The 15,478-nt window shown below is 43.0% G+C and overlaps 1 protein-coding gene across 1 annotated transcript in view; it reads left to right on the top strand.

The window, feature by feature from the left end:
* PDCD11 (programmed cell death 11) overlaps positions 1 to 15,478 on the top strand; it is a 1,563,481-nt gene that overhangs the window by 925,308 nt on the left and 622,695 nt on the right. Inside the window, 1 exon segment of the mRNA XM_044056566.1 lies at positions 44 to 155. Within this exon segment, the coding sequence (XP_043912501.1) occupies positions 44 to 155 (112 nt within the window).

Here is a 15,478-nt window from a genome sequence, read left to right as displayed (position 1 = left end):
GTGTTACCATTTTTACTCTCCACTTCTATTTCTTGTTTTGCAGTAAACTCCAAGGAAATTACACCTCAGACTGGACTTTACAGAGCAGTGGCAATCTCTCAGAGCAAATTCATTCTTACCAAGCAGGGCAAACCCTTCCCTGTTTTGTCTTCAAGGTAAGTAGAATGGTGCTTCTGGTTTTGTTTCTGCATATGTTGAGGGGATTGTTTCTAATGCTATAAAATCAAAACCAAATCAATGTAAATAATAATCCACTTTAGAAACGTACACCCTCAGAGTCTGAATTTGTCTTGTTACCGGGAAAAGCCGAGAGGGAGAGAGACTGTTTGTACACTTAGTTCTGTTAATGTTGTGGTAGCTTTTTCTTCCCTGAGGTCTGTGACATCCCTGGTAAGTGATCACTAATAGCTGCACCTGTGTGCGAGACAAACTGAATTATTCTCTGTGGTGCCTGCTTTCTTTAAATGAAGGACTGCCGAGTTCTGTGAGCATTATGTAACTCTTAATTAAAAGTTACTTTGCTGCATAAGCTCTGAGCCTTTCTTGATCGCAAGTTCTTGGTGTTTGGTGTAAGGGGTGTCCGCTCTTAGCTCAGGAAGAAAATCCTCAACAAACGCACACAAAAATAAGTTGTCACCAAAAAGGGACCAGAAGCATAGAGTAATGGAAAATATGGAATAAATAAGTAAATAAAATAAGAAACCAAAAGGTAGAGAGCAAGCAGCTTTAGTAACCTCACACATCTTTCCTAGACTGAACAACATCAGTCCTGGCAATGCAGAATCTTGTCTGCCTTTGGTCCCTTGGCCTTCAGCTTCATTCCTGCCTATCTTAACCCCAGTGGTGATAGATGATGGGATTGAGACGGTCATTTCCGGTCAGGTGTCCTCGGACGTTATTAGGGTAGTTAGGCTGGACACCATTTCTTAGGTATACATAAGAAGAATACTAGGCAAGCGATCATGAGGACTATAATATGCCAAGCCATATAAATCTTTAAGCAGACACATTGAAGTTTGTGCTTCTCTCTTCAAGCACTTAATAGGGCTTACCTCCCAAATTGAGCAGGATTGCACATATAACCATAGTATAAATGTTTCTACCCACCCAGTCATCAAGCATAGCCTGAAAGGTAGTCAAGCTATTAGTTTGACCTGTAGTAGTAGCTTATGGCATATACTGTGAATATTTATTTTGCATTTGTTTACCGGGAAAGTCCGACTGGGATAAGTCCCATTTTCAGCAGAGACCAAGGGAGAAAAGCTCCACATAGAGAGATTATACAAAAACGTATGCAAGAAATTATACAAAAAAAATACAAGACATACAGTACACCAGACGTTGCATTCTATTCTATTATTGCTGATATTTGTATTATACAATCATCTGATATAATTCCTTATTGTAGTGCAGACATTGTAGTTTCTCATAGTAAGCTGAGGAAGGGTTTGTAGGGGGGAAATTGTATAGAAAAAGATGAGGTTAGAGATTATCTAGACATAAGAGGAGAGGCTAGATTATGAGGTGGTCAGGGAAGAAAAAAATGTATGACCAGAAGTTGTTAAAACTAATTAGCCTGGAGGAGTACAGGAACAAAGCCAGGTGTCATTAAGATCACTTTTAAGAATCTTTTTGAATTGGTTGGTATTTGTGTTGGTTCTGATGCTGTGTGGTAGTGAATTCCACCTTGTTGCTACATTATGAGAAAATAGCAAGTCCCCTGCCATATTAGTGGATTTGGACACTTGTAGTAGAGATTTATTTGTTGAGAGAAGACTTCTGTTTGTGGTACGGGGCTGGAGAATATTTTGAAGGGCAGGTTTTATTTCAGGTTGATATGCTAGTTTGTATGCTAAGGTTAATTGGTTATAGGATAGAAGTTGTGGGAGTTCTAACCAGGAGATTTGTTTTTAAGGAGCGACAGTGGTGGGTATGATGTGGGCAGTCTGTTGCAAATTTGGCTATTTTATTGTAGCATGTTTCAAGGTTAATTAAATCTGTCTTTTTAAGGGTGGTGAGAATTGGGGAAGCATACAGAAGTGTTGATAGAAGATGGGTTCTAGCAATGGCAACCTTAGAGGTTTAAGTTAGATAATTTTTATTTCTGTATAGAGTACCCATTTTTTGTGAACTTTCTTAATTGTTTGTGCTATGTGTAGGTCAAATCTTAGGTTATCTATTGTTACACCTAGTAGTTTTATTTGTGAATCTGCATTAATTTTAGTGTTATTCCTAGCTGTAATGTAAAAGGTGCGGGTGGGGAGGAGGTCTTGTGGATTGGAGATCATGAGTTTTGTTTTATTGCGGTTGAGTATGAGCTGATGATTAGAGAGCCATAGCTCAGTATCTGAGAATGATTTTTGGGTTACACCATGGAGGTGTTGCAGATTATTAGAGGCACATATATGTGCTGTGTGATTGTTGGTCCTGTAGATAGCTTCGGAACCACTGAAGTGCAGAGGGGCTGAGGTTCAATTTGGAGAGTGTATTTAATAGTTTGGGATGGGAGACTGTACAAAGGCTTTGGAAATGTCTAGAAGGACAGCAGAGACCTTTTTACCGTTGTTACTGAGTTGGTTGATGGTATTGGTGAAACTGAGAAGTGCAGTTGTGGTACTATGATGTGGTCTGAAACCATGTTGACATGTTGCTAACGTGTTGTTGAGGGTAAGATGATGAATCAGTTGGGAGTGGATACATCGTTCGAGGAGTTTAGTGGAGAGAGAATAGCGATCAGTCTGTAGTTGGTCAGCTCTGTCGAATTTCCCCCTTTGTGTAAGGGGATAATGTGTGAGGTTTTCCATTTTGCTGGGAGATGATGTTCTGTTATGGACCTATTAATAATGATAGACACTGGATAAGATACGGATTCAGCTGCTAGTTTTAAATATTCGACCAGTAACCTGTCAGCTGCTATTGAAGAGGGTTTAAGCTTTTTCAGTAGATGTTCTTCGTGTTTCACTGCTGCAGTCATTACATTTGGGTTATCTGCTTTGCAGTAGCCCTCAGTCGGCCTGATTAACAAAGTCTTGGGTCCTGCGTCGGTTGCTGTCCCTTCTTCCATGACGTCAGGCCGTCAGGGGTATAAAACATGCAGCTGATGCCATTACATCAGTCTTTCTTGCCGTGTGGTGCCCGAAGCAGAAGTAGTTCGCAAGTGCCGGTTGGCCGACTCCTGAAATTTTCGTTTTCGAGTTTCAGAACCGAAGTCTTCAACTAAAGCTAAGTACCCCGTTTCTTGCTCCTTACCGATGTCAGTAAAAGTTAATAATTGCATTACTTGTGGAAAGCAAATACCTCATAAAGATTTTCATTCATACTGTATTCCTTACCTAGGCCCTGACCTCAACGTACCTTGCTGTCAGTTTTGTGCTTTATTTAATCAGTGCACTATCCATCTGTATATTTTCGCCTCTAAATATTTCAGTTCACGGTTTAATTATCCCAAAATGTCACCGGTTAGCCATCTGACTACCGGGATTCTGAAAAAATGCAAAGATAAAGGCAGAGACAGGCCTTCGAGGTCCAAAACTGCCGATGGCGCTTCTAAGCCAGTCGCCAGTTCGCTGGTACTCACTGAGGTGCTTTCACAGCCCCTGATACCCGCTACTTCAGATTCGCAGGTTTCTACTGAGACCCATTCAGAGTCCAGTATGCCGCAAGATGCTTCATCTATGGAACCCACGGATGTCTCTACCTTGGATGGGTCCGGAGCCGCTGTGCAGGCACTGGCTTCTGAGGGTGTATTCAGGCCTACGGACTTGCATATTAAACCAATGCCTCCTTCTTCTCTTAAGACTAAATCTCGAACCATGCCTAAAAAAACGATGCCCAGACAGAATGCTCAGGCCTCTATGCCTAAAAAACAAGTGATAAGAATGGCTGAAGATCTAATAACTCTAATCAGGGGAAGCCAACCCCACCCCCCCTTCTAAGAGGCCTAGGACTGAAGTTATGAATCTTCTGACCAGGATTCTGCTTTTTCTGATTCTTCTGATGATCTGGATTTACCCTTATCTACTTATGAGGATTTTGATGCAGAGGACTCTATTCCCTTTGCTTCCCCTCCAGAGGATTTTTCTTTTGGTGAAAACTTACATACTCTAAGGGAGCATTTCCACTGGGAAAGCCAGGATTTTTCTGATTCAAAAAAGAGGCTTAGGGATTTCTTACTCCTGCCTCAGCATAGGCCTTTAGCTATTCCTCCTGTAATGGACATTGTTGATGATGCCTTTTCGGAATCTAGTTTAGCCCCTGATTCCTTGCCTCCTGCACCCAGAAAAAAACTGACAGCTATTACAGGGTCCCTGAGTTGCACAAGTTCCTTTTTTAAAATCCTATTGCGGATCCAGAGACTGTTTTACAGGGTCCCAAGGGCATTAAGGCTTCTACTGCTAAAAATCTTACCCCTTCTAATGGAGATTCCAGGGCGCTGGATAGATGGTGTAAGAAGGTTTACACTTCTGCAACCTTGGCCATTAGGGCTTTAAACTGCCAGTTTCATGTGTTAAAGTATCAGCAACAAGAAAATGATGTTGATTACTGACTGTGTGGAAAATTAAGAATTACAGGATTTAGTGCATTCTGCTGAACAGGTTGGAAAACATACTTTGCAATGTGGATTTGATTCATTAGAGGCCTCTTGCAGGGCTGCTGTTACTGGGTCTGTGCTCAGAAGGCATGCTTGGTTTAAGGAGCAATCTTTGCCTGATCATGTTAAAGCTAAATTGCTGGATGCTCCCTTAAATCAGGACCGCTTGTTTGGCAACAAGGCTGAGGAAGTTCTTAAAAAGATGGAAGATAAAGCTAAATCTATGCAGACTGTTAAAGATTTCTTACAAGTTCAGCCTCCTAGATTTAGTAGGCACTGCCCCTCTAAGAATTGGTCCTTTCCAGCCCCTTCCAGGTCTTCTCAAGCCAAACCCAGACACAGCAGAAACCCCAGGTTTCAGTCCCAGGTGACACACAAGACTAAACAGTGGGGGGGGGTTTCCACACCCAAATCAGGGAGTAGTAAGACTCCCCCCTATGGAAAACTGTCTCAATGACTTGCTTTTAAAATTTCCAAGCACTTCCCAACTGAATGCACCTTTAGGCGGAAAGATTGGTCTGCATGTCAGAAACTGGGAACTCATTACCCAGGACAAATGGGTTTTAAATATAGTGTCCCAAGGATACAGATTTCACTTCCATACCTTACCAACACCAAGCAGCTGGCGAGATCTACCCCCAAATCAGTGGGCAGAGGCCAAAAATCTCAAGTACTCTCTCTTAAGCATGGGGGCTATTCAGTTGGTACCAGAAAAGGGACAAGGTTTCTATTCAAGACTTTTCCTGGTACCCAGAAAAGGCAATACATGGCGTCCTATCCTGGACCTTTCCACTCTAAATACCTTTCTGGTGATTCCAAAGTTCAAGATGCTGACTCTTCACCAGCTGCTTCCTATGTTAGGCAAAGATGCATAGCTGAAAACACTAGACTTAAGCATACCTGCACATCCCTATCAGGGAGTCTTGCAGAAGATACCTAAACTTCAAAGCAGGCTGCATGCATTATCAGTTCTCTGCACTTCCCTTTGGCTTATCTACTGTGCCCAGGGTATTCAAAAAGTGCCTAGCTCCAGTCATTGCATTTTGAAGGCAAAGAAATATTCAGATATACCCATACCTGGACGATTGTCTAATTCAGGCAGAAAGACAGGACATACTTCTGAATCATCTGGCCTTTGTTCAAAGGGTACTAACTTGTCTGGGGTACACCATAAATGAAAATAAATCACACCTGGTACCTTGTCAACAAATTATATTCCTGGGAGCAAGCTTGAAAGCAACTTCCCAGATGGCTTTCCTCGCGCCAGAGAAATAGATTCTTTTGACAACCTTCTTCAAACAAGTGACCACAAAAGCCCAGTTATCTGCAAGCCTTGGGGTTCATGGCCTCCTGCATTCTTCGAATTCCATATGCAAGACTGCATATGAGGAAACTGCAATGGTATTTCAAAAGCGTATGGTGTCAACATTCACAGGATCTAGAAGCAATGATTCCTGTCATACCTTGCCTACTCCTAGAGTTCCTTTGGTGGGCAGAGGCCTGCCACCAAAACAAGGGACTACCATTCACACTACCCCCTGACACCCAAACCTTGACAACAGACTCATCAGACTATGCATTGGGGGCTCACCTGGAAGGGAAGTGCATTCAGGGCGAATGGAACCCAACTCAAATGCACCTACACATAAACCAAAAGGAAATGTTAGCTGTACAGAATGCTCTGACATCCTTCAAGGACCACATTCTTCCAGGACATCTAATGGTAAAGACCAACAACACCACGGTCATGTGGTACATAAGCAGGGGGTACCCATTCTTACCCCCTCTGCAGACTAGCCATGGTATTGTGGAGCACAGCCTTGAGCTACCAAGTAAATCTACAAGCTCAATTCCTGCCAGAAAAACTAAATACACTGGCAGTTGGACTAAGCAGAAACCTTATGGACCCACACGAGTGGAAACTGTGTAACCAAGGACATGTTTACAAGCAAATGGGGGAGCCCAGATATAGACCTTTTTGCCTTCCCGCAGAACCATCAGTTGGAAAGATTTTGCACAAAGATTCCCCATAAATTAGCTTGGAAAGTGGATGCTCTGTCCATCAGCTGAAAAAAAACCTATCAGTTTATGCCTTTCCTCCCCTGCCTCTGCTCTCCAAAGTACTACTAAAGATGAAACAGGACAAGCCAAGGATGATCTTAATTGCACCAGACTGGTCATGTCAACACTGGTACCCCCTCCTGCGTAGTGTGTCACGCTTGGCCCCATGGCACCTGCCTCAGATTCCTTCCCTGTTGTCTCAGCAGGCGAACCAGATTCTGCACCCTCATCTGCAAACTCTGAACCTAGCAGCCTGACTAATTACCTAATCTCTCCTTTACCACTCCTCAGCAAATCAGTGATGGATATCATTTTAGAGGCTAGGAGGCCTAGTACAAGAAAATGTTATGCTGCAAAATGGAAAAGATTTTGTACCTGGAACCAATCTCAAGGGAGGAGTGCAGCAGTGCCCAATTTACCTCAGATTCTACAATATTTGACTGAGTCGCTTCATAAGGGCCTGTCCTTTTCCTCCATCAAAATCCATGCCTCAGCCATTTCAGCTCATTATAACACAGAGCCTCCCCTCTTCTCTCACCCACTGCTCAAGCAGTTCCTCAGAGGGGCCAAAGATTTAAGGCCACCCAGGAGAGCGCCTACTTCTGCCTGGGACCTTAACTTTGTCTTGGAGAAACTCACTCTTCCTCCTTTCGAGCCAGCTGCTACTGCAGATTTAAAATTCCTTTCCTGGACAACAGCTTTTCTTTTAGCAAACACTTCTGCAAGACGGGTATCTGAATTACAGGCCCTTATGGCAGTGGAGCCTTTCATCATCTTTCATGTGGACAGGGTGTCCCTCAGAACCAATCCCTCCTTCATGCCCAAGGTGGTATCCAGTGTGGCTCTTAATCAGTCAATTCATTTGCCTACCTTCTTTCCTAACCCTCAGAACAAAGGAGAACGGATACTGCACTCCTTAGATGTGCACAGACGACTTAGATTCTACTTGGACAGGACTAAACCTCAAAGGAAATATGAACAGCTACTGGTGGCATTTGCTGCAGGGACAGAGGGGAAGGCTATTTCAAAGCAAACCATTTCAAAATGGATAGGCCACTGCAATCATTTCTGCTATAAGCACCATGGAAAGCCTGTCCCACAGGGCATCAGACCCCATTCAATCAGGGCTGCATCTACCTCTACAGCCTTTCTCAGCAGCGTCCCTACAAGGGGCATCCTAGAAGCTGCTACCAGGAGTGTTCTGTACATACTTCCACCAAGCATTATCATTTGCCAATTTTCTCTAAATCCAGAGCTGGTTTTGCCTCAGCAGTCTTGCAGGGCCTTATAGCTGATCCTAATTCTATTTAAATTCCTCCACCCAACCTTAGCTTTGGGAATCTACCCAAATGTAATGACTGCAACAGTGAAACATGAAGAACATAGTACAGTTGTGTACACTTACCATAAATGTAGATGTTTGAGTGTATTCACTGTTGCAGTTCTGGTTACCCTCCCGCCAGTCCCCTTTCTTCTTTTGGCTATACCTCTACTCTCATTTTCTATGCTCAAAAAGCTTTTTGGTATATTTGCTTTTTTGATTGGAGGTATATCATTGTATTATAGATTTAATTGCTTCCCATTAGGGGGCACCTGACATCTGGGGCAAGAAAAACTGATGTAATGGCGTTGGCTGCATGTTCTATACCCCTGACTACCTGACATCATGGAAGAAGAGACTGCAACCGATGCAGGACTCAAGACTTTGTTAATCAGACCTACTGAGGGCCACTGCAAAGCAGATAACCCAAATGTAATGACCAACAGTGAATACATTCGAACATCTACAATTATAGTAAGTGTATACAACTGTACTTTTCTTAATGGTAGCTGTGGGAAAAGGCTGAAAGAAGAAGGAGATGGTGTTGATATTGAGTGGTTTGGAGGCTAGTGATGGTTCTGTGGAATTACTTTTAATTAGAGATGGTACACTTTCAGTGAAGTGTTTATTGAATTCTTCTGCAATGGAGGTAGGAGAGTGTGGTAAGTTGGGGGAAGGGGTAGTGGAATGTCCTGGGTGGAGAACGGCATTTATGGTATTCCAAAATTTTTGGGGGTTATGCTGGTGTTTATGTTGCAGGTTATAGTAGAAGTTCTTTATGTAGGTTGATTTGGTGTTTAGCCTTATCATCTAATTTGCTGAAATGCAATGCGGTTGATTTGGGTTTTACAGATGAGCCATGTTTGTCAAGCTTTGTCTCTTTTCCTAAGGTGCATTCTGGTGTTTAGTTAGCTATGGTGTGTATGTGGCTTTAATACGAATTGACCTGGAGGGGGGGGGGCAATTTGTTTAGAATTTCAAGGGAAGGTACTATTGAAATCTACTGCAGCATCAAGGGGCAGGTTTTTAAGTCGAGACCAGTTACATTTTTTAGGGTATTGATTAGGTCTTGGGGGTTAAAGTTTTTTTTACTGCGGATTTGACGGAAGGTGGTGAGCTTCACAGTACTGATGTTTTTTTCTCAATAGATGGGTTGGCATATGGTTACTAAGGCCGTCAGGTAAGCAGCCACTAATCTGATAATTCTGAGGTTTGTTTGTTAATATCCAATTCAGTATAGATTGACAGTTGGAGTTTTTATCTATCCATGTAGGAGCTTGAATGAGTTGTGTGAAGCCATAGAGGTTGATGTGATTGCTAGGGTTATGTGAATTACAGGTTGTCTAGTATATATTAAAGTCATCCATAATGATAGTTTCTTGGACTATGGAATTTGATATAGACTGGATGATGTGCTCTATAGTGGAAATGCTATTTCCAGGTGGGACATAAGTAGCTGTAATGGATATGCATTTGTTTTGGTTAAGTTTAAGTTTAGTAGGTAGGATTTCTATGTTTTCAAGGTCATCTTTGTTTAAGCTTTGTTGAAAAAGTGTGAGACTACTCTTAAATAAAATGACTATCTCTCCACCTCTTTTAACCTTCCTGTCTGCTCTAATAATGTTGTAACCAGGTGATGTAATTTCATTGTCAGTAATGTGTGCTTTTAACCAGGTTTCTGTTAAAACAGCAGTATCAGGGTTATAATGGGATAGGGTGGCGTGTAAATCTTGAACTTTGTTGACTGTGCTTCATAGGTTTAGTATTTCTGAGCCTTTTCGTGAGAGAGTGGTTATATCTTGTACTTGAGGGGGTGATGAGGATGTATTCTGGGGGCCTGTATTTGGGTGAATGTCTCCACTTATAATAAGTTTAGTAGCTATGGTTACTAGTGTCTGGATGAATGTTGATATATGCTTATGAAACTTAAAAAGGGTATTTTTTGGGTTTGGTTTAATATGTATGAGGTGTGACTGAGTTCTGTTGTATTTAAAATGGATGGAGATATTAAGATAGGGTAGTCAATTAGGTTTGGAGAAATGGTAGATGCAGTTTTGTGAAAAGTGTGAGGGGAGACTATTTGTGAATGGTAGTTTGTGAGCAGCAGCAGTTAGCAGAGCTAGTAATATACAATGTATTGATTGCATTTTGTAATGGTAGAAAGGGTAGGGCTTGGTTAATTTGTGTGGTAATGACTGGGTGGTAAGGTTCCTGTGAAATGTGAGCTATTTTATAATTGAAAATTGTATAGGTGGTGATTGGTAGATGTGTGATTGGGAGTGATTAGGTTTAGAATAAATTCGAGTGATTTGGGGATGGGAAGGAATGGGGGAAGGGTAGGGGAATGGAGTGGGCAGAGCCAAGTTCAGTGACTGCACAGCAAGGAACAGTCACTTAGACTACCAGGTACTGTGAAAAGTATCTATGCAGCTGACTATTTTATAGACTAGGAATTCTTAGAGAAATAGAAACCTTATGCCAGGAGTGCGTATGGAGTGGGAAAATATGGGCAAGTGTATTGAGAAGGAGAAGACTGAGTAAAACAATGATTCCAAACTAGAAAGTATTGGGTTTAGAGAGATCTCGGGTGGGGGTTACCAGTAGTGTGCACACCCTGAATAACATTCTAATGAAATTTACAGTCATAGAAGGGTTAAAGCATTAACATAAACTGTAATGTTGCTTTACTTTATGTAAACCGGCCACAGACTTTTGCCGATGCAGCTTGCTGGTAGAGAACTGCTATAGGGATGCCTCACAGTGTTTGTATTAGCTGACAACTGTAAATGGAAAACAAAATAGGAAAAGCTGACAATGGGAGTGCTAGAGGAGGTAGGACTGTATTTATAATTGGTGCAATGTAAGAAAGGATTGGAACAGAAATAGTAAAAGCCTAGCAACCACTACAGTTACTAACTCTAAGTAGTAATTTGACACTAAAAATATGTTCAAACAAATACAACCAGTATCTAGGCATACATACAGTGCTCAACCAAGATTAATGTACGATATCCAGCTTGGCCTGGATGAGCAGTCACTGTAACATAGGACTGTATAATTTTAAGTTACCTGGCACTTGCTCACTAAAGCAATTATATAAGTCAGCACTAAAAAATTAAAAGCACTACACCCTCACAAACTCCCCTTGAGTACCTTGTTCCCCATTGGCCCTTTTTTTCAATTATAAAGGAATTCCCAATACTATTCTAGCATGTCCAAAAGTCAGTTGTCAATCTCCTCTCCGGTCCAGCTGGTGAGTCTGGGAATCTTGAGGCAATGTTACAACTGCCTCATGTACACAGACAACCCTCTCCTCCTCCCAACAAATTCCAACACATGTGAGAGATGCAACCATATAGCCATACTGGAGGCTAAGCTCTCTCAACTCAGTACTGGCGAAACCAGTCGGGAGGAGAAGGAAACCACACTCACTACAATTCCAGTCTCACATATACCTACCACGACAGCAAACCAAACACATAAACACACAAAAACATACTCGGAGGCTCTAAATAAAAATCTGCCTAAGCAGCAGAGACCTCCAAAGCAGACACCCAAGCAACCGCTACCCCAAAACAAAACACGTGCAACACATAGCTCACAAAGCCAGTGTGCTGAACAGTCACAGCCCTTAAGGCTAAACAACACACCTGATACACTTGTAATAGGTGACTCTATCGTCGGGCACACTGACGTCCCGCGCACCAGGCTGAACAAGGAGAAGGACACAGTGAGCTGCCTGTCGGGCGCTAGGATTTGCCACATAACACAAGCACTCAGGTCACTCCAAGGCAAGTACAAATATGACTCATTGTCCATGCTGGTGTGAATGACCTGAGACGTACCTCCCTGGACTACATGAAAAGAGACATAGAGGAGCTCTGAACATGTAGCCCAGGCCGGTATGACCCTGACCTTGAGTAGCATCTTACCCTCACCAGTAGCATCTTACCCTCACCAAGAATGATGCCACAATATGAAGACAAGATGATAAATTTCAACAATTGGCTTAAGTATTGGTGTCATTCAAAGGGGATCCAATGCCTGTCAGCCTGGGATGACATGCTCGACAAGCCACGATGCTTCACTAGGGACGGCTTGCACCTGTCACCCCTGGACTTTCGGATATTGGCAAAGGCTCTTGCTACCCCCATAGTGCCTTTTTTAGGCAAGGCTCAAAAGACAAACCCACCTCCATAGGTATTACAAGGGATAAGAAACTAAGAGTAATGCTACTCAATGCCAGAAGTCTAAACCTCAAGATGCACGCACTCTAAACTCTCCTTAGCATGGAGAACATCGATATCTGTGCAGTAACAGAAACCTGGTTCAAGGCTCCCAAGAGCACCCCAGCACTACCAGGTTATACCTCATACCATGCTTTTCGGCCCCAAAACTTGGACCAAACCACAAAAGGAGGGGGAGTATCAATATTCGTCAAAGATACCCACACTTCCAGGTTGGTGGCACAGCACGAAGCATCAGAGACTATCCATGTGCAACTAACAGTGGGTAAAACTGCTTTCCAGTTTATAGCCTGCTACAGACCACCCTCCCAAACCCAGGAACCCCACTCGGCCTTCCTGAGAACACTGGAAAATATGAAGGTCTCTCCAAACACCATTATATTGGGCGACTTCAACTACCCAAACATAGACTGGGAGCATTACTCTAGCTCCAACACCCTAGCCCAAAGGTTCCTAGAATTTATAAACTGAAATGCTATGGAACAACTTGTTACCACTCCCACAAGAGGGGAAAACATACTGGACCTGATCATCACCAACATGGGGACTCTATGCTCCAGACCAGAAGTGTATCCCTCACTGATAAGATCAGACCATAAATTAATCTCACTGGATATTCACATCCCAACTCCACCCCCTGCCCTGAAAACCACAGTGAAAAACTTCTCTAAAGCAAATTTCACACTCCTAAAAACTGAGGTGGAATCCTTCAAAGCCCCCGGGCCTGTGGAAAATACGGCCAAGACTGCAGAATCCTTTATAAACGCATTCTGTGAACACCTTCAGGAATGCATGGATCATGCAATCCCAAATAAAACCAAGACCCAATCCTCCAAAGGCAGACGTCCTGTCTGGTGGACCCCAGCCATAAACAAACTATACATTAGAAGGAGGAAGCTACTACATGATGGAGCAAAATCCCAAAAAGGGAAGGCATCTCTGATCAGTATTAGCAAAAAACTACGGGCACTCATAAAATCGTCTAAGGCCAGCTTCGAGAGAAAAATTGCACAGGACACTAAGGATAATCACAAGGCTTTCTTTAGTTATCTTAGGAACCTGGGTGGGAATTCCCAGATATGCTCAGAATTAGTCCAAAATGACAAAAAATACACCGAACCCACAGACATTGCCAACAACTTAGCTGACAGGTTCAGCACAAACTTCTCCCTCCCCCTCCCCACCAAAAGGGCAAATATCTATCCCAGCAGAGTGCTGCCCCCCTGACATCTCAGATGCTCAGGTAAGAGCTGCCCTCTCCAAAGCAAAAACCACAGCATCAATGGGACCAGATGGTGTCCCGGGCTGTGTCCTACATGAACTCCAAGAAGAGCTAAACTCAAACATAAAACTACTGTTCAATCTCAGCCTTACTACAGGATATGTACCCAAAGAGTGGCGTACAGCAACAGTGGTCCCTCTCCACAAAGGTGGTGCCTCAACGGATCCTGGAAACTATCGCCCCATAAGCCTGACTAGCTTGGTCTGCAAAGCTATGGAAAGGATCATCATGGACCTCATAAATAAAGATATTGGGGACCTACAGACACTGGATCCTACCCAGTTTGGCTTTAAGGGCAGATCCTGCCTCTTAAACCTGGTTGATTTCTTTGAAACAGTCACCAAGGCCATTGACGAGGGAAGGTGGTCCACACAGCCTACCGGACCTCGCAAAAGCCTTCGATACAATACCCCACTCGGGCATTATAGATAAGCTCACCAGCTTAAATATAAACCCCTATGTCACTAGATGGGTTGCAAACTGGCTCAAGGACAGAACCCACATGGTTAGAATTGCTGGAACCATGTCAGACTCCAAACCAGTTACAAGTGGCGTCCCACAAGGCTCAGTCCTGGGACCTCTCTTGTTCGGTATATATTTCTCGAGGTACAGGCCAACACGGAAGGACTGTGGCTGACCAAGTTCGCAGATGACTGCAAACTAGGCGCCATAATAGACTCTCCAGCCGACACAAGCATCCTCCAAAAGGGCCTCATAGAAACAGACAACTGATGCCAGAGCCATGGCCTCAAGCTAAATGCCAAAAAGTGTATAGTCATCCCCTTTGGCAAAAAAGTGCTCACAAATTACCACATAGGTGGTAATCCATTAAGTACAGAAGAAGTAATTAGGGACCTGGGGACCCAAGTTGATAGCAGTCTCTCATTTGACAACCACGTGGCCAAAGTGGTTAGAAAAACATTTTATATAGCCCACCTAATCATGAAGGGATTCACATCTAGATCAGGGAGGTCATCGTGCCTCTTTACTCATCCCTCATCAGGCCCATAATTGAGTACAATGCCCCTTTTGGGATGTACCTTACCAGACACCTGCAGCAACTGGAAAGACCCCAAAAGTACCTCACCAAGAGGATCAAAGGGCTCAAACAGATGCCATATGCTGCCCGGTTAAAGAATCTCCAGCTCTACTCAGTGGCATACCACCTGCTCAGAGGCGATCTGTGCCTGACGTATAAAGCCATGTCCAACCCGGAATTAATGGACATGCTACACCTCAGAAATTCCAAATCCCATCAAGCTGCACGCTCAAGAGACTTGAACCTCAGCACTAAAATAAATAAGACATGCTGGAGGGACAGATTCATAACCCAGAGGCTCCCTTCAATCTGGAATAAAATCCCAGTCCAGGTTAGGCAGAGTCCCTCATTGACTCTCTTCAAGAGGAATATTGATGAGTGGGTGGGAGATCGTAGGTTTACCCCGGGTATCACTTCTGTGTCACTGTTAGACAGAGGCACAGTATACTAACCTCGAAAAAGGGCATAGCAAAATTAATTTAAAATGGGTGGCGAAAGCCAAACACACTCTGGCTAGGCTTATAAATGCCCTAGGGCAGATAGCCTAGTATGATCCCATAAGGAATTGCATTACATCCTAGTTTAAGCATATAGTGAGCAGTTAAATTAGTTTGCTGTTAATTGCTTGATACTAACTTAAAATACAGCAGTAGGAACACAGTTAATAAAGCACAGTATCTTCCTTTAAAACTGTGATAATTAGACAGTAGTTTCAATAATATGAGCTAAATGGTCAGTAAGGTCACAATAAAAATATGTTGATAGGAACATATCTCTGAGTGTCTTATTTATTTGTTGGGGTAGATTTATGTCCCTAGGGTTAGGAACTGAAGTTTTTGTGACAAAATGAAAAGGCACAACTACTCCTTGTTGGAAGATCTTACTTGGTAAACCTCGAGAAAGGTGCAGATATTCAGCGCTATACTAATGGAGACCC

Source organism: Protopterus annectens, chromosome 14.part0 (assembly GCF_019279795.1).
Source record: "Protopterus annectens isolate FY-2018-M chromosome 14.part0, PAN1.0, whole genome shotgun sequence".
In the NCBI taxonomy this organism is placed as follows: domain Eukaryota; kingdom Metazoa; phylum Chordata; order Ceratodontiformes; family Protopteridae; genus Protopterus; species Protopterus annectens.
Note: the sequence above shows the minus strand (reverse complement) of the source record. Positions and strands in the feature narration are given on the sequence as shown.